A 20,513-nucleotide genomic window follows, 5' to 3' on the forward strand; every position below is an offset into this window, starting at 1 on the left:
AGCAATTTCGATGAGGTCCGCAGAAGCCAGAAATAGAATCTAGGTATAATGCTAGGTCGCCTCGCAACCTGCTCGACCGGCAGGTGTGGTTTACGAGGGGAGGGGGCACGGCGGAGTACGGGGGGGTTGCACGCTGCACCGCGCCAAGGTCAGCCGGCACACGCATGCGCTCCCTCCCGCCGACCTTATCGGAGCGAACACTTAGTGTTTATGTATCCCTACGAACTGCACTCGAAACAATAGCCTCCCGGACACTTCGCCGCACGGAAATCTTGAAAAATATCGATAAACTCCCCCCACTCGGCAGTACGTGATGTGTGCTGGTGACTAAAGTTAAAATTTCTCTTTAGAGTTCACGGTTAAAAGCGTATCGGTATGCGCCTCTATTAATAGCGAAATCGCTGATAGTTTGTTTCGCACAGCGCGATGATTACCGACATGCGTAGTTGGCGCGGTTAAGATAGGGGTATCTTTAATATACAAGAAGACTCTCGAGCTTTCTCAACCGGGGTAAATTTAGAGAATTCTTCTCGTGAAGTTATATCTTAACAGCGTTCTGGAGAGTTAGTTTATCAAGAGATTGCCTTGTGGGCAGTACGTAAGAATGTTTCGTTAGAAAGCTTGCGTTTTCGCGCATAAGGAGTGGAGCGTCGCGACCGGACACCTACATTCGCATCATCCTTCGTGCCGTTTGATTCGGTACAATGTTCCGTTCACCTTATTCGACGAGGTTCAGTGACATCGATGGCGACCGACGCCTCCACGTCACCGATACCCAGCCGTCGTCTTCGGCCACCGGTTAAAATTCAGTAGACGTGCGAGGCGGTGCGACGGCGACCTCGTTTAGAAGGGAGTCGCTTGCAGTTATGTAAAGTGCGAGGCGCAAGAGGATGCAGGGCGAATGTCGCGCGCCGGGCGCGGTGCACCGAGACGAGAGGTGCGGGGCGGGAGGCGCGGAGGTCGCCCGCCTCCCGCTTCGCCCTCCACGCGGCTGGCCCGCGGCAGTCGGCACTCGCTGCCTCCTCAGTCCTCATTGTGGGTCAGTCGTCGAGCGGAGCTTGTCGACGTCGGTCGGCTTACGATCCGCTTGAGCGCGAGTCGCTGCGTGTACGGTCCGGTGCGTATGGGATTCGCGGGTGCGTTTACGGCAGTTTTTAACGCCGAGCCGACGGCTGTTCTCGAAATAGCGTGTGTTATCATCGTGACCTCGGCCGCGGCGAGACGAGATAGCGCGAGGTCGCCGGCACCTGCGCGCCGCCTCACACGTGCGCGACCATTGCAGCTAACAATTAGCGGTGCCCGCCACTGACCGCCGCTTGCTCGGCTCCGCAGACGGTCCAGACGGCGAAAGCCCGTCTTGTCTCTTTGTTTATGACCTTTTCAACAGACACAGTCACTTCTAGAACATCCGATCGAATCACTCTTTGTTTGGAGGTTGCAAGTTTTTTCATATTCGACAAACGATAGCCATAAGCCAACTGCTTTACGTCCTTGTTTTGTTCTTGTGGTAAAGCTACGAGCATCTGGTTCTGCATCTTTGACTTTACTAATTGTTTTGATTGATTATTTATTATATACATATTTAGTATAAGTATTAACAGTTAACTTGGTGTTGTTTATAATAAACATCACTTAATTCTGAAAGTAAATGTTTTTCCTTTATGCATTATATATTATTATATATATCTTCATGTATATATTATTATTTAGACATTTCTACTACTTAAAATATTATTTTAATTAACTTGAAACAGTTTATTGTATCTAATAAATATATAGAAAACCTTGCTAAATCAGGATATGACATAAATATTGTTTTTTTTTAAATATATTTTTGTAATTCACATTACACTGCATTAAAATAAATCCTAATTTGAGAACATTTCTAACCTGACTTTTTATCGCCAATGTAATAATTACAACATTGCAATGATTACCCATTATTCGCTAGGATATTTTTAACTATTAGAGCCTTTTAAGAAAAAACCGCACTAAGCTCTCAAAATATTTGTTTTACGGAGATAAGAAATACGTCGAAATCTTGGTAATTAGATAATTATTTCTAATGAGTTTGTCTTCATCGCGTAAGCTCTACATAAAATATCCGATCCAACAAGGTTTCCATAGTATGTACTCCGTTTTTTTATTATTCCAGTTGTGATTGAAATAATTTGGTTCGACCAAATCATTTGTTAGTTATGCAATATCTTTTGTTACGTAACAGCACGTGCTATGTCCTAGAATACATTCCACTTGGTTTCCATTGTTTTGATATTGTATCATCAAGGTGTCCGATTGCAGTGTCTAATTTCATTTATGTGTGTCAGACATGTGCAATTAATGCTGAAAACTCCTTTAGTTTACATGTATCATAAAATATAATGAATCGTTTGTATAATGTCCACAGATTTTTATATTGACCAATTGTCAATATAAAAAACAAATTTTTATATTGATTTTTTCCCAAATATTTAACAAAATAGTTTTCCTCAAACAGAATAGTATAAACACGTATATAATTAATAAAATAAGCACATTACCGTTTCTTCAAACAACATTATGTAACACTTCGCGGGTTTCCTTGATTGACAGAGCTCAGAACATAAACCGAATGTGTCGTCGATTCAAACTTCCACGACTTTGACAATAATGTAATGTTTTTTCGGCTCTGGTTCAGCTGAGGATGTGATCGCTTGACGCTTCCCCTTTATTAAATCTCTAGTAAAACCTACAAGTTCAAATACAATTAAATGTATATGTGTAATGTGTAAAAAAAGTGTAAGTTTACTTATTTTTCGTTTTAGCATTTACAATAATAGTTACAGCAAAAAATCACCCACGCTCGAAATCAGACTTTTAGTGTGCGAGTGATACACGTGTCTCTCTTTGTTAGACTATGCAATACGGTCTTCCGTTGTACTAGGATCGTATGAGCAATAAGAGCTAGTGTGTGGGTTGCGGTTCGACGTAGAGGGGGGTAGTACACGTGCTCGCAGTCATATCGCCGTGCATGCCATGCGTTCGTTCCTCTGGCCCCTCCCTCACTTGTTGAGCGGATTGCTCACTATCCGTGCCACTGGCCTTCGAGCGCCACGATATAATATCATAACTCTTCACACTCGTTAATGCCGCTTATGTGCTGTCTCTTTTCATGGTCGTATTGAGACTATCGATTTCTACATGCAGTATATTTAGATAAAATGTCTTTTTTAATAAATAATATTTTGCAAGCAAAATGCCTTCACCCCTTGATCATTTTTGTAGTTACTCATGATTGCAGTATGCATCCTTCTGGAAAATTCTGTTTCATTTCTATTGTTGCACTTCCAACACTGTTATCAATGTTTTGAAATGTATGACGAATGAAACTAGTTCTATTAAAAAAAAATTGTTTACGCGCAGCACTTTTGGGTCTGTAGGTTTCAATCGGTAGGTATCTATTTATATAAAATAGCATGTATTTAATTTAAAAAAATTGTTACAATCACTATAAATTATTTATTTCATTCATGTAAAAGTTATACTTTACGCCCCCCGTCCCTCTGCACTTAGCAGCAAGAGAATGATTTTTGTTTCAGTTTCTTAGTTGCGGTAAAAAATTAGCTTTTAATTGTTTGCTGTTCGCCATTGTTATGCTCTTGTATGGCTTTAAGTTTTGAAATTGTTTCATTCAACAATGAATATTTTGGAGAAAAATTGACGACTGCGTAAAAAGTTGGAGAACTTTCAGCCACGTATTATCGTTTGTTTACTTCTTTATTAAATTCTTGGTATTTCAAACAATTGGCTTTTGACACAAAAACTTGCATCCTCGATACACTTTTACTGACATGTTTTTGTCTAAATTATTACAGTAATATTTTAAGTCATAAAAGACTAAACGCACCCGGTGTTTTCACCCAAAGTTAAAAAAGTTATCAAAAAAGCGTAATGACAAACTAGACAGTGGTAAATTTGTTATTAATAAATAAACAAATAGCTAATCAAGTGACAATGAACATTTTAAGAGACCACAGTGAATTGTTAAAAATGAGGACTTGTAGTGTGAGTTAGAAAAACCGTTGAAACATAGAATGGGTATAGTCATGGAAAGCTCAGAGGTTAACTTGGTCGGTGCCAATTGTCTCAGTATTGAGCCAGAATTGTTTGGAACGATGAGTGCACCCAGCGAATACTACGAAACCCTCCACACTATCGCAATCAATACCAGAGAAACAGAATTCGGAAGCTATGTGGAGCCCATACCGATTACGCTCAAAGCGTATAAGCACATCCCGACTCTCACTCCTACAAACGGTTACGGTTTCCCTCACTCGGTCATAACTCCATTGCATCCTGCTCCCCGGGTAGAGCCAGAGAGGGCTACGACGTCCGTTATCATACAGAGTCCTGTCAAAGAGGATAAACCTAAAGTGGCAAGGCCACCTAAAAAGAAGTGGATAAAAGAGTATTTAGGTAAGTTATAACTTTTTAACTTATCTATGGTGTCAAGCTGCAGCTATTTTAATTCTTTACACATAACTTCAAAGTCGTAATTTAGTTGTAGCATCGCTATATCGTATCGAAATACACGTACAAATTAGATTACTCCGACGATCGCCCGTCGACCTTGTTGGGACAACCTTGTGTTGTTTTTGCACAATAGTGAGACTGTTTACGACTAAATTCGTCAATGAAGAACCGTTGCACACTTACTTCACATTAAATGCTTGGTATTATATGTTTAGTGATGATTAATTCAGCACCGGATTGGTTGTTTCATTTCCCAAACACAGACCAAGGAATGAATAGTGTAACATAGTTGATACAATAATGTATGCAAAGCGTAATTGTAAGAGTTTTTTTCACAATTTTTCGGAACCCTTCACTAATTGAAATGTGAAGTGATTGACGATGACATCAATTATTTGTCAAATTTATTGTGTTATTGCGTGTTATTTTCCAATTTGTATGAAAAGTATATAAATGTATGAAAGGTACATAAATGTATCTCGTGAACCGTAAGTTTTCGCAACTTTAAACTTAGCAAATCGCTTTCTTTCAGTGAGTACTATCTACAAAAAATAGAAAACATGGGCATTCAAATCGATGGTCCATTTTGGAAAGTTTATCCAGTCTAGTCCGTTATTGTTCTCATGCTAATGTCATCCTTATCTTTATGTTCAGGGGTTATTATTTTAAGATAAAATTGGCCACCAACACGTTGTTTGTGGTACATTAGTACAATGTTAATTTCCAATTCAAAACCTTCGTATATCTTTAATCAATGCAATGTGGACAGTGTTTCATTGCTGTAATATTTATATTACTGCAGTGTTATTGCTGTCTAAAGACCTTCTATCAATGTCAGCATACAGGTATAACTAATTTGCCCTAGAATTGTTTAACTTGGAATTTCCATTCAACATAATATGATTGACAAAATTGACCTTATTGATTCAGATAAATCACTGTAGTTTGTATGCAACAATTAATATGCAGGTGTGTAATAGTCAATAGGAAGTGGTTAGAGGAAGAACGGTTGATTGCCAAGGCTCTTTAGCGGGAGTTATATTATTTATGCCGTATCAAGTGGATAGATAATTAAGTGACGCCGTCTGAGTATGGGTTTTCTTTCTGTGCACACTGGCTAGGTAAAGGAAAACTCATGAGGAACCCGGTATGGTACAGAATCCGCGTCAAACATTTGTCACGCACATTAAGAAGAATGATTAAAAAAACAGACGTAGATCTGCTTACCCCATATGTTCTTAAGGCAGTTTTTGCCGCACACAATCAGTATGTGGAACCAGCTGCCCGCTGAGGTATTTCCGAACTCATTCGACTCAAGCTCCTTGAAAAGAGCGTACCATTTCTTAATGGGGATGCAGTGGCGAATCCTTTGGCATTAAGTGTCTATGGGCGGCGGTATCACTTAACGAGCCTCCTGCCCGTTTGCCGCCTGTTCCATAAAAAAAATTTAAAATGGAAGTTATGTGTTTAAGTTCATATATAATATGAGTAATTCCGTGCGTCTGTTTTTTTTTTACTAAATATTATTACCTAAATTTGCGAGACTGAAAAATTACGCATTTTGACGCATAAGAGCTCTTGTTAACGACAACGGACAACGGCCCGATTTTTATAAAAGGCGACGGGCCGTTGTCCGTTGTCGTTAACAAGAGCTCTTTGTATAAATAAAGTCCGTAGAAACAGTTATATAGTTTGTATGCAACATAAGTTTGTTTGCGTGAATTGGAGAGATACAGGATCCCTGTTTCCCATTCTATTACCTCTATTTCATAATTATTTTCTCAGGGGTAAGAAGAGTGTATCTATCGAAGTAACTGCTGCAATTGCGCACCAACGTTAAGATGATACGATAAGGAATTTAAGCGATAAAGGCCGGAAAACGAATATTTTATTAAACTGTAATATGTTTATTATCTCATTCTTGTTAGGTATCGAAAGTGCCCCTATTTTTTGCACCTCTGTCGTCATGTCGCTGTTTCCTTAATTTGGTCTATCAACCTTCTAAATTGTTTTCCTCTTTTACGTTCATTATACCTTCTGTACATCTTGCCATATGCCCCGACCATTTCTATACTCTTCCTAATAGTGTATTTTTTTTCTTACCTATATATCGTTCCATCGATATTTGCCACACCTGTAGCACACAGACAAAATGTATACTGCGTTTTAGTGAACGCCCAAGTTAAAGATCCATATGTTAGTAGTTAACAAACTGTTGATTAACTTACGTTTACATACTTAATCCTCGATCTCACTCAGGTAGAAACTAGAAACGCATCTCTTGGTGACGCATCCATTATTTTCAATACGTATATTTCACCAATTTTAAACATCAATGTAGTATATACTTATAGCGTTATAAATAATAATATATTACGCAATATATACCTACTATCTCGTAGAATATGCTCGCGTGTGTCTTGATTATTATGTAACCCTATAATATACCTATCGTGTTTTATATAATGCTTTAGTACATTAGTTATATACTAGGTAACATATATAAATTCATTTCAAGCAAATAACAATTTGCATAATTTATAATAATTAAGAATTTTGCTTTCTCTCTCTCTCTCTATGTGACACGATAATTCGTATCGGTGTCGCTTGGGTCATCAGCAGTCTCCTTCTGATACCATAATCTTGATAAAGTTTACACGTGTCGAAAGTACGCGATTGAATATAGGCCGCGTTTAACGATTCGCGAGGTTGTTGACATTGCGATAAATTGATATCTCGGCGCGTATTTTTCTCAGTAATGAACACTCAAATGTCTCTACTATATTTAGTGTCTTATTAAGCATATTGAAGGAGCTAATGTTTCGTAATTAGTATTTGTTAATTCTTAATATTTCGCATTCCAAGAAAATTTCTCAAAATGTAGAATTTACAAAGCAATGTAAAAGTAGTTTGCTCAGCAGGTGGTAGATTTCTGTTCGGTTTTGCTCGGACGTCTTCGACGTAACGTGCCGAAAGGCGAAGCGCCTCCCCTCCCCGCTTATCAGCACCAACAGTCGAGACTGACCCCCCTGGCAACTTGCACAATCAACACCCTACATGGAAGTCGTACTGCATCATCTGGATACTGCCTAATAACAATATTTAAATATAAGGACGAGTTTACAAATTCTTATTCACAAGTAATAAAGACATCGATGACGATGTTGATGCTTTCTTAACGGCTCTCCTATAATAAAGCTTATTACTATAAATAATGAAGTAATGAGTGTGTTATTACCACTGTTACCAGTATTATGTAACGTGTTTTGCGTCGGTCATTGTTTTTATCGTAGCTAATTATTGACTCATTCCATGTTAGCTAAAATCTAAACCTGTATTAGCTACACACACTTTGAAAGTGTGGGAGTAAGACGCGCGTCTTGGCACTCTTTCACACAGTTTGTTTGCCTCCGCAAACATAGCGACCGAGCCGCCATGCGCATTTGTACTAGGATCGTATAGCTCGTGGAAGCTTAAGTAGCTTATAAGTAGCGATCTTGATTGTTTTGAATTGACAGAAATGTTTATAAGAATGTATTATAATCATTACTTAAACGCAATATTTTTCCTTATTAATGAACATCTATTAGTCACAATCAGTTGTTATAATAACAACAGTAACGAAACAGTATAAAAAACATTTAGGAAAACGCAAAGCACTATGCAAGGGTATAAGGTAAATAGTGTTCGAGCATTTTCTTTATCCTCGTTGCTGTCCGGGTACTCGTGCGTGAAGAAAGCGCCCAACAAGGACTCGCAGGGGAATGACGCAAGTTTTATATAAATCAGTCCTGTCGTGTCCACGGACTTGTACAAGCGATATGAAGTATTTGTTTCTGACGTTTCTGTTTATTTTCTCTATTATTTATATCGAGAAAGGAATATACATTTGACATTACACAACTATACACTTGTAATTTAGTAATGGTATGAATTGACAAACACAAGTTGGTAAAAATGTAGGTAGAAAGATTTTAAAGTATTATTAGCGATTGAAGTATAATGTTTAAAAATTATTCGTCTTTGAAAGTCGACGATAGACATACATTAATAATTCGTTGATTTTTAATTTGGTTTGGGATACTAAATCCTATGTTTTAGATTTACATAGTAACGGCATCAGCTTCTTTTATTTACATTCGACCGGATGTAGTTTGACTATGAAAAAGGGTAAATTTACATGAGTGAAAGAATCAAGTCTTTTTACACATAACTGATTTGTTTATTTGTATATGCTGACTGGACCACGTTAGCTCATCTCTATTGAGACTTGCCAATTATGTAGGAGATATACAAGTGTGCGTAGGCAGACGAGTGCACTCCTTATTCCAGGACTCTCAACCTATGATGGGACCGATGAAGTAAAGCTTTGAGGTACTTCTTATTCGATGCACGAACAGCTACCAAATTAGGGGCTTCTACTAGGGAAAGTCGAGTTTGTATATTCTAATGTCTGTTAGCAACTCCTCTAAAATGTAGATGTCAAGAGAGAGTGGCGTGAATAAATAATTCAATGATAGGATACAAAGTCAGGATGTTTGTCAAAGTCAAGAGTTCACAGCCCCGGGCCACTCGGACTGATTCAAATTTATGCCGAAGGCTTGGAGCGCTCAATACCGCCGCCTTTTTATTTCTCTCTGCTTTTACTATTTTGTTTCTTTTATTTAAATTGCATGTGTGTTGCCCGCTGTAAAAATACTGAAGCGGGCTTTTATATGTTAAAATATTCCGTATAAAGGTACTTCGGCAGTTTTTTGGATACTCCTATTTTTACCTGTAGTTTCCCTTATCATACATAACTAAACAATTGGAGATAGTTATGAAAAAAAGAAGTATATTTATTCAAAATTAACATTAAACGCCAAAAGCGTAGCATCGTGATTCGCGTACGCGGTACGACGCAGTGCAAGTGAACGCGAGGCGCCCCGGTCGTATGTATAGAGCACACCGGTTTTTCATATCCACAAGCAGCAGCTGATTTTTGGCGTGGCAACAAACGTCAAACTCCTCATGCTGCATTGACGTCAGGCCGGCTACGCCTCTTTGCCGTCTCCCTCTAACGGAATGCTTTGTGTCCCGCTCCGTCGTGCTCAAACACGCAATAGTAGACCTTATATCAGCGTGTCAAAGTTTAATAGATCGCTCCGCACCCGTGCGTATTCCTGGCGGACGGCCTCTCAGCCGTCTATACCGTCCTGGTAATTTACCGCCACTATTCGCAGCTTCCACCGCCCGCTGATCGCGCAGCCTTCGCGTGGGTGATGTTGGTTTAGATTCTATCCGTTACGATGTTCTGAGTTAAGACGCGTGGCGTTTTGTTTGCAGAGGAGGAGCCGGAGCTGCCGGTGTCGGTGCGGGTGGGCGAGGCGCCGGTGTCGCGCAGCAACTGCGTGGTGCGGCCGCCTTCGCCCCCGCCACCCGCCATCCTCGACTTCGCACAAGAACATTCCAGGCTGCGCTCTAACGGCAGTCACGGGTGGGTCATGCTCCCCTGGTAGCCACGGTCTTGAAAACAGCTGGGGCGTTACTGCTTTCGCCTTGAATTATTTTTGTACCTGATTGATGATAACGTCAATTAATTACAGTGTTTTTAGACGAACCGGCCGCTATTAGAAAATTACTGGGCATTTCACTGGTAGCGTAGCCTTTGCTATCCAACATTTATCATGGGATATATTACTTATATAATGTATATCCTAACTATAGTTAAAAAAAAAGTAATAAAAAGTTTACATTCATGTATAATGTATAGTCACAAATGTCTGGCCATCTTCATCATTCCAAGTGGTAAATCCAAAATTAATGTATGCAATGAAACGAGATCAATGCCTTTGCTCATGAAATGTATAAACCATAAGCAACTGCCTCTTTTGTTTAGGACGACATGAATTAATGCCCATATCTAGAACGTTCTGTAATAAAATGTAAGAGGGTCATCATAGAATTGTAAGTTATCCTTGCTATCGATATGCAGGTACCTGATTTGAGTAGTGATATGCTATTAACCGGTTCAGTCATTTATTTAAAATTGTTTATTCGTTTATTCCCAAATCGGTTCTGTACTTATCTCGCAGTTCATTCACAATTGCAACGTCAATATAACTATTGTATCTAAAGGTTAAATTTTGAAAATTGAATGTCAAATTACTTTAACATACAAAGCAAATTTAAATAAAACTATTTTTCACTGTAATTGTAACACGGTTACCTGGAAGAAATCGCTTGTAAGCGATAACGCCGCCTGTTGCCTTTTGTAACTGATTGCCAAATTTATTGCACTAATTTCACTCCAAACTTTAATAGTAAATATAAAAGTCCTAGGTTTATGCGTGTGTTCGTCCCAGGCGATTAGCGTCAAGGTTCTGCTGTGGATGCGTAATCAATATTAAAGGCGTACACTTAAATATTCAAATAGGTATATCTCGCTGCTCTGCATGCATTAATATCTCGACATTCAGGTCCCTGTTTTGTAATTTAACTACCCATCTATCAATTTATTCGTGTTATCTACGTACAAAATCTATATATAATATGTTTTTAGTTTTATTATCCCGCAAATCAAAAATAATTGAAAGAGATAATTTTTTTAGAAAGTTGCGCCAGACTGCATATTTTTGTTCAAAAAATGAATTAGCAATTGTGATATCGAATAAGACTATTGGTTATAAGATAGATGACTCTTTGTTTTATGTATGCAAATTATACAAAACTCTTGCTTAGTAGACAAATACAATTGACAGGCCGACCCAAATCCCGTCACCTCCGTCTGTGGGCAGCAACGGCAGTAGTAATGGAAGCAACAGTAGCAGCAGCAGCAGTAACGGAATCCCTCGCGCAGGCACCCGAGAGGTCCACAATAAGCTGGAGAAGAACCGAAGAGCACACCTTAAAGAGTGCTTCGAAATGCTGAAGCGGCAGCTGCCGGCTACCCCTGACGATAAAAAGACCTCAAACCTCTCCATACTGGGTTCTGCCATCCGGTATATACAGGTAAATGTTCATGAAAACAGCAAAAACAATATATATATTATATTATTTCGCTGTGAAATGGATTTTATAACATATTGAAATGTATATTGAATATTATGTATACATATATATATAGCGATGTGTATGTGTTATGTTGTGACATAAATAAGTTCAGTTCAGTTCAGATAATGTTTAATATGTGGGCTATGACAACCATTTCGTATTTATTCGAGCTGTATACATGGTTGCAGGTGCTTCGACGCAAGGAGCGCGAATGCGAACACGAGATGGAAAGGCTAGCCAGGGAAAAGATCGCCGCGCAACAGCGGCTCGCCGCGTTAAAGCGAGAGGTGACGATCCGAGCCGCCGCCGGCCCGACTCGCACCTTTGGTAAGTAAACCTCTACGTATTTTCTGGGCGCCTGGTACATACGCTCGATATTATTTAATATTTGACAATGTTGTTTGAAAATAAATAATTACTGTTATCGGTTATTATTAATAATGGTCGACCCACCATTTAAATTTTATTGTTTTTTACCCATAATGGAGATTGAATATACTAGCGCCATCTCTTTTTATTTCTACAAAACGTATGGTTTCGCTGTTTATGTCATTATCATCCCCTAAGGTTTAGAGACATTATTTTAAAAATTAAACTTTGAAGTTTATCAGGAAATTATAAATGATTTCAGATGGTGGTGAAGACAAAGAGAGAGAGGAAAATATCGTTAATGGTCAAGTTTTAGGAATTCCTATAAGTGTGAGTATTTTGATAAAATTTAAATCACGTGAAAACGGTAGTGTTGTGTATGATATAACTTTAATAATAACATAACCCATGTAATTTCAGATTAACTGCTCCCCTCCGCGAGAGCCAAGCCGCGCTGATACCCTCTCGCCCCGCACCCTCAACCTCAGCACAAAGCTGCGCACACTGCCCATACAGATATCGCCGACCACCTCGCAGGTATGCGTCCCTGGTACACAGTTAGAAATTAGGGCTGATCTTAATCTTTGGATTAGAATTAGAAATATAAAAAGTATCTGATCTCCACGCTACATGTTTGTTTTGCTTGTGTGTGGAAATTGCTGGAACTATGGTTCTCAAACTGTTGCGAATTTATTAATGTGTACACGTTACTTAGTAGCCAATTACTTGCGGAATAGTAATAATTAATATTTATTTTATAATGAAAATATTAAATGACTAAGAAAAGGATAAAACAGAAAATTTGAAAAGAAAAAATATGTTTGGTTTATGCTTCTAATTAATAACTAAAATGTAACTTAAGGTTACATAAGTATGGTCAAAATTAAACCGTGGTAACTGCTTTCGTATTTATTATCTTAAAAATCAAGTTTATTATTATTACTTTATTATCTATGGGTTCATCTTCAGATAAAGTTACTTTAACATAAGTAACGCCATCTATGATGAATCATATGACATATCCGCAATAAAAAAAGAGCCCGAATAGACTTATATGTCCGGTAGATATGCGTTCTTAAGAAAAAAACTTATTAACTTTGTGAGGTGGGTCATTTAAAGATGCAACATTGGATATTGCACTTGCAGGTAGTGCGGGCGTCGTACGGGGCGAGACACAGCGCTCTCACGCTCACAACCATTGCGCCTGCGCATTCCACCTGTACAGTTCAGGTAATAGGCCTTCGTTAGGCTTTAGTACTCTTTTATCTCTCTTAGAACATGGAATAGTGATGCGGAATATATTGCTAAAACCGTAGCAGTAAGAGACTGGGCTTTAATATTGCAGAAGGGCGAGAACGGGTCGCCGGCCGAGTTCAGTGCATTAGTGCAGCCCGCGCAGATACATTTGCCCATCTCACAGGTCATCATCGTCACTTTTGCTTTTGAACCGTGAATTCTTTGTTGCTCGATGCCAAATGTACCATTTGGTAGAACGAATTTGGGGTTTCGAAGTTACAATGATGGATTTTGCAATTGTTTTCATATGGCGTGTGCAGGTGGTGGGCAGCGGCGGCCTCGTGGTGAGTCCGGCCGCCATCCAGTTGCTCTCCACCGGCGGAGGGCTGCGAGTGCTGCAAGCCAACGGTGAATCTCTTCTTTTTGATGATTTCTTTTCAATTTGATGGTATCTAGTGAGAAAGGTTTATTCTTTAGTTAAAGTTCGATTGTCTAACATAATTTTCTAAATGTCTCCATAACGAGAGATTACTTTCCGTTGTAGGCGTGACGACGGAGAGCAGTCGGCTGTCTAAAGAGAACGGCGTCAGCGCGTCGCCCGTCTCCACCACCGGTCTGTAGGAATTTTCATTTTCCAACATTTTCTTAATTGAAAGTGTATATAATATTATTTCATTCGTTTTTCATTTCATATCCATAAAAGTAAATTCGTAATTGATTTCAGGAGGCAGTAGCGTGGTAGTGAGCGGCCTGACCCCGCTGGTGGTGTCCCAATCGACCGCGCACTTGCTGCACACGCACACGCACACGATCACCCAAAAGGTTTATCTTTTACTTCTATCCGAAACTCATCTCTTTTCTCGTGACAGGATTTCATAAATTTATTACATATTGTTAACACACATAAAAAGTGCAGCGCTATTTGCAGGTGGTCGAGAACGGCATGGTGAAGAACGGCGTGCCTCCGCTCGCCGTGAGCGCGCAGTACCTGACGGCGACCACGATCGTGAAGCCTGTGGTCGTGGTCACCTCCGCACACTCGCCGACCACGTGACCTCGCTCGCCACACGCCCACGTCGGTCTCTTCCAATGACACCGTCGGACGAGACGTCCGGCGCCCAGGAGTCTATTGAATCGTGGCAAACGAACGCAAAGGTCGTATTCTAGTTCTTCCGCGTGTCGGGACCGAGTCGAGGCGAGGGGCGCCGTACTCCTGGATCGTGTGGAACTCGGTTCACGTGTTTGCGGTCAACCGCCTCATCTGTCAGACAGTCGAAGCGTGCCCTCTCTCTATCTGATAGGACGATTGTGATTAGATTATATGCGAGGAACGTGTCGAATTCTACGTTTCCATAACTTCGTCGGCTGCGCGCATTTTCGTTAATGCCGCGAAATGGCAAACTGTGCCGCTACCACGAAATAAATACATTTTTATGCAACACTGGATTCGATGTCCCATTTTGTGGTATCGGCGCACATCAGGATGAAGCGTTTTATGTGTCACTACCTCATCCCTCCTCGCGGTCGGACTTATAAAGTCGCGTGCGCAGGCCGCGATCGCATTTGCGATATTCGAATTTCTCGAAAGGCGGTTAATTAACGTATAAGTGATATTGCTCTATTCGTCCGACGATAAAGTATAAAAAGAGGATTACCGGAAGTAATGTTCCGATATCGTATCGGCGAGCGCGGCCTGGACGAGTGTGGAGTGTCGAGCTGATGTACTGTAGATACAGTTTTAAGTATATTTTTCTACAACAAATTCCACGTTGTACAGTCGAGAAGTGATATTGTAGATATATTTATTTATTTCGTATCGGCAATGTAGGGAGCAAAATTACGTCATTCACTTAACACGAGTTTATTTGGAGCAGATTTCTTGGCAATAGAGCATCGTGTGATGTGGGAGAAGCTTTCAAACCCCACGCTGTATTCATGGACTCGTTTGAGGAAGCCTTTTCAATACTCAACACGTATTCTGATGCACCGATCCGTGTACTATTTACTTAATTGGTCAATCTTGATCGAGAGTTTGTTTGACGTCTATTGTTAAATTTATTTAAAAATCACTTAAAATGTGAGAGTGAGAAAGAACAGTGTGATTGACATATATTTATTTATTTTGTAAGGTCAGTAAATCAAGTGTAGTATGTGTTTTTGTACCAGGAGAAAAGAAAATAGTACCGATTGCAATCAGGAAGACGTCGGATAGGAATGATTTGAATGTTATTTTACCCTGAATACATTTATTTATTATTAGTACTTTTTAAATTAAATTATTTGGGACCATTACTATAAACACGTTTGGCATATGAAATATACTACTCGGTTTGTACTACAATAGAACAGTTGTTTTTAATTTGCAAAGCTTGATTTCGCTAAAGCGGGCCGAACGGCCGTCCTAATTTAGTGCCTACATAGATAATGCTAATAATAATTTCCTCAGCCGAAATGAATATATCCTTATTTTGTTTGGCATACTTCCGAATATCACGAAACAGTGAACATTTAAGACAGCTTTCTTATACACCTAATAAATGTATAAAAATATTTTTGGAAATTCATTAAAAGCTCTCCGCGCCAAGTACTATTTTGATACGCTTTCTTGTTGTCGGGTATCAGGAGTCGATGAGTTGAAAGGATACATTTATGCTTGACTGTCCTGAGGGTTTGTAAGATTTTGTACTGTAGTTGTTCGCTTGTTAAGTTTGCAGTTTCTCGTGTTGTTGATTCGACGATGTCGTCTCTTTCACTCATTTGAATAGCGATCGGCGTTGAAGAGCGACAAATACTGTCCAGTTTTCTTATAAGCAATATTGTGCCAATAGTTTTATATCGTTACGAGTAGATATTACTTGCAAACTGAACATTTATAATATCGTGTATATCGAGCTTTAACTTAGGTCGGAGTTTCCGTTGACTGTCCGTGATATTTTATTTTTGTGCAATATTTTCAATTTTTAAACAGTATATTATCGAAATCGTTATAGGCTCAAAGTTAGACCTTACCTTACGTATGTGTACCTAAATATTGGAAAATTAAAATATTTTATTAAATTTAGGATCCAGCTCCTCCTGCTTCTCCTGTAAAGTAATGATTATTATTTAATTTTGTGAATTCCTCTAGCATTTGACTTTGCCTAACGGTAGTTATATAATATGAAAGATGTATAATGTGAAAATAAATTAAAAGAGAGAATTTTATTTTAAATGTATTGCGAAGCGAGAATGCTCATGTAAATATTATAAATTACGTAGTATAAAATTCAAATATTTTAGAAATACAGATGAAACATATTTATTTACTTTGTTTTATTTACCTAAATTTTCCACACACTCACATTAGACAGCATTTTGTAAGTTTTCTTCAATTTTAGGGATAAGGTTTTATTAAATTTATAATGATACAAGAAACTATTTACAAATCCAGAACGTTCCATACAAGGCAATTACCGAGCGTCTATCATTGTCCACTGCCTTCTATACAATAAACGATGACTTGGAGAGACTTTAACTTCATCAAGAAGGAATAATTTTACCGTCTTTAGTCCTAAAATAAAGACATATTATAAATAAAAAATATATTTAATATGGCATATAAGATACATGTAACACTTATTCCACGTCATTAAATTTTAATCAGTAGACATCCCTACTCATTGGCAAAAAAGACTGAGGTACACCCTCGCCGAGAGAAAAAGCCGGTGTAAAGAACTCTCGGTACTCTTAAATTAACAAATTATAAAATAATATGTCCTTATTTTAAAACAAATATAGCAAATTAATTAGAAGTTACCTACCCAGCACTAGTCCCAGGTTTTTTTATCAACTATATAATCGCTAACTTTATAGTAAGTGAGTTTGTTTTTTACTTTTAATGTTTAAGTCATTTTCTCTTTAACATTGTTATGTTTTCCTCTAATTAATGTTGTGCACACTTGTCATTGATGCATGCATGTATTGTGTTTTTATATGTCATGTATTCTCTGTAAATGTTTGTATGTGTTTCGTTAGTGTGCCTTTTAAGATAAAATAAAAAAAAAAATTGCACGATTAGCCCTCTTCTGCGGTATTAAAATATTTTCGGCCTTAGACCCATAATAATAAGCCATAAGCTCATTAAGCTGTGTTATCAATGACATCACTTTCGCTAATCGTCGTTAATATGATGGGACCAATACCACTCATCCAGATTCAATTCTGCTTCATTTATAATCGGTCTAGTATCCTTAACCCTTGAATTTTATGCACAAAATTTAATGCATTTCATTTTTTTGCTTTAAGTAGATAGTTATTTATAGGTGACGTATCATCAGCAAACGAAACTATCTGATGATTTTTCTCTACCATAATAGGTTGATCATTTATAAAAACAAGAAATAGAAAAGGGCCAATAATAATTGAACCCTGCGGTACCCCCATATCTATTGCCGAATCAGAGGACGTTTTACCATTCACTTCAACCTTCTGAGTTCTAAATAGAAAGTCAGAAGAATCAGTGCGGTATTCAAGAAGCTACGTCTATATAGACGTAGTTGATTAGTCTTCGGTTGTCGAGCGACCTTTGGTAAAACCGAACTGATTATGATAATTTGTTTACGTTAAAATGACTTACTAGTTGATTTAATATAGTTTTATCAACTCTTTTACTGCGAGTACGTAGTACAGAAATTGCTGAAGTTACTGGGGTCTGACATTCTTGCTGCTTTAAATAATAGAATTACTTTACTATGTTTCATTAGATCGGGAAACTCGCCACTTTCAATACAATTATTGAAAATTATAGCTAGATGGGGAACAATTACATAATTACTTTTACAGAAGACTTCTAGAAAAGTACCTACTATCGACACAGGTCCATATTTTGATTGCGATCTGTGAGTCTTCCAGTTTCACTATCAATTATCTTCAAAGTCATTTTAGTTTTATTGGTACTATTTTCAATTTTTGATATTTAAGGACTAGCCCGCGAACAAACTTTCTTAAATAATTTAGAATAATTTCGAACATAAAGACTAAACTTCTTCATTATGATTGTATGACTGTCGTCTACTTTTATAAATTGCCATTGTCGCCCAATCACTAAACGTTATAGGTACACTACGAATGAAAAACTTTCTTTCGTTGAAATCTCTATTAATACAATTACTAAGATAATAGATTGTTGTATTGTGTATTAACGGTAGTACTTACTAGTAATAATGGTAGGTGTTGACATACATTATGTGTAAATCTCACAATTCCCTTTTTATTTAATGAAACAAACACACTGCTCTTTTTTTACTTGTTTTACCACTTTATATTTCAGCACCACTGTCTACAATGATCTGAGCTAAGATTTGTCGTAATTTTGTAAAGTGTGTGTCGTAAAGGTTTGCATTGCCTCTGAATCTGTAAATACATTATCTATACATGTAACAGTGGAACTTGTAATTTTATTGGGCTTAACAAATTCAAAAATATTCTAAAATTTTAATAACAGATTGATTTTTTTACTAATGGAGGTATTTTCTAATAATTTTATATGGAAGTCACCACATACAATAATATACTTTATTGTTTTTAAAACTTACTTTACAGAAAATGTCCTCCAACTTTTCTTTTAAAGAAATCGTAAGATGCATTGGTGGTCTGTAAACACTTTAAATGATACAGTCCTACATCTCGACACTTTCCAAAAAGTGTTCTACATCATTACGCTCTTTATGCTTCAAATAATTGATATAGCTTTTAATTATTTAGTAAAATGTACGTACAACATGAGCGAAGTCCAGGCAACCAGCTAATGTTTAATTATACACTAAACACAAAATAACACACTCAATGCCAGGGTGCTCGCGAGAGCGATGCCGGTGTTATAAGAATCAATACGCTTTTTTATTGAAGGACCCTAAGTCGATTTGTTTCAGAAATACTGAGCTGCTGGTTCCAAAAAAACTGCTTTCAAAAACGCTTAGTTGTGGAACGACGGACGTGGAGGTGATAGGGGCGGAATCTCAGCTGCAGGTCTGAACACTCTCCATGGTTGATGCTATAGAAGATGCAGAGTGAGTGGGTCTGGCCGAGGATCCTCGCTTGGCGTGATACGAGAAGCACCTTCCCTCCTCCAAAGTAAGTATGTACATGACGTCCAAACGGTTGACACGCGACATGACACGTCATGATCGTCCGTATGGCCAATGACAATCGAAGCGTTCATGTTTTATCAAATTAAATACGTTTCAAATAAATAGTGTTGGCTTTATCCCTGTGGTCGTAGGATCGTGCCCGGCGTGCGTTTTCCGCCAATCGCTGTTCATGATACAATGAAACTTTTTTTTAAATTTAAAAACACATTGCACTATAAAAATAAACTAAAATTGTATATCGAACAAATAAAGCATCCTTTGCATCCGCAAAATTATTGTTTTTACGCCAAACTGTATTTTGTTAACGCCAGCAGATTATTTGACGCATTATTTTATTGGAACTCGTAAATTACGTTAAATACGGGCCCCCCATTCTCAAGACGCTAGATTAATTTAGAAGTATAATGTCTAGACTTTTATCTGTAATTAACGGAAAGCATAAAGTTAACTATCTACTAACGAGTTTTTATTTGCGTTAAAAACGTTTAAAAACCTAAAAATGTTACTTTTTTGTAGTTATAGTATATCGCTGATCCTTTCGACGCCACCTTCCTTTTTACTCAAAAATGATCTATTATAACTTATAATAGCTTTTTTATTTTAAGTACTATAATTAATTATGTATCGATCTAATAAGCGATCTCTTTCAGGCGATCCTAGTAAGGAAAAATCCTAAGGGTAAAAAGCAAGAAAAGTTACATATACCAGTTAAACATTATTACTAAATTACTAAAGAACTATTCGTAAATCCAAAAATGAAATAAGAAAAACACAAACAAACAAAAACTTTAAACTATTAATTAATATAATATACTAGCTGCCCTGCAGACTTCTTTTCTCCTAAATGTGATTTTACATAGCTTGTTTAGTACATACCAACATAGAACATTTTGCTATGCTACCTCAGAGACTGTTTGATTTTCCGGACTAAAAACTGTTTACGTTTTTCTGTAAATTTTTCTGTATATAAAACTCAGAGTTTCTCTTAAAGTCTACACAAACAAACATTACCGTAGGATCACAGAACATAAGGCCGCAAATTCGTTATAATGATTATGAAACTTACCGGTTCTAAAACCTAAACAAAATTATACTATATTAAACGAACATTTACAGAGAATAAATGTTCGTTTAATATTTCTCCAACGGTCTGTAGAGCTACCAATGTTTGTTCCATATGAAAAACTAAATAGATATTCAGATGATGGACACAGAGGCTGACTTTTATTTCCGCAA

General features: G+C 37.8%; 1 protein-coding gene across 3 annotated transcripts; it reads left to right on the forward strand.

Annotated features, from left to right (window-relative positions):
• The first annotated feature begins 997 nt into the window (after positions 1-997).
• Positions 998-14,595, forward strand: LOC110998512 (max-binding protein MNT). 3 transcript variants are annotated; one of them, XM_022267197.2, is made up of 13 exons: positions 998-1,136; positions 3,855-4,455; positions 9,838-9,988; positions 11,253-11,502; positions 11,733-11,871; positions 12,176-12,243; positions 12,334-12,450; positions 13,060-13,143; positions 13,259-13,333; positions 13,470-13,557; positions 13,694-13,762; positions 13,874-13,971; positions 14,078-14,595. In XM_022267197.2, the coding sequence occupies exons 2-13, from the start codon at positions 4,074-4,076 to the stop codon at positions 14,201-14,203; spliced, it is 1,647 nt and encodes a 548-aa protein (XP_022122889.2). In that variant the 5' UTR covers positions 998-1,136; positions 3,855-4,073; the 3' UTR covers positions 14,204-14,595. The 3 variants fall into 3 exon arrangements, with proteins under 3 accessions (XP_022122889.2, XP_022122906.2, XP_022122910.2); XM_022267214.2 differs by having other exon boundaries at positions 999-1,117; XM_022267218.2 differs by lacking the exons at positions 998-1,136; positions 13,259-13,333.
• Positions 14,596-20,513: the final 5,918 nt, after the last annotated feature.

The sequence above is a fragment of the Pieris rapae genome, chromosome 14 (genome assembly GCF_905147795.1).
Source record: "Pieris rapae chromosome 14, ilPieRapa1.1, whole genome shotgun sequence".
NCBI lineage: Eukaryota > Metazoa > Arthropoda > Insecta > Lepidoptera > Pieridae > Pieris > Pieris rapae.

Coding starts and splice junctions, on each gene's coding strand:
- LOC110998512 (XM_022267197.2), top strand. CDS start 4,074: ATGGGTATAGTCATGGAAAGCTCAGAGGTTAACTTGGTCGGTGCCAAT. Junction 13,558..13,693: donor GCGAGTGCTGCAAGCCAACG/GTGAATCTCTTC, acceptor TTTCCGTTGTAG/GCGTGACGACGGAGAGCAGT. Junction 13,972..14,077: donor CGCACACGATCACCCAAAAG/GTTTATCTTTTA, acceptor CGCTATTTGCAG/GTGGTCGAGAACGGCATGGT.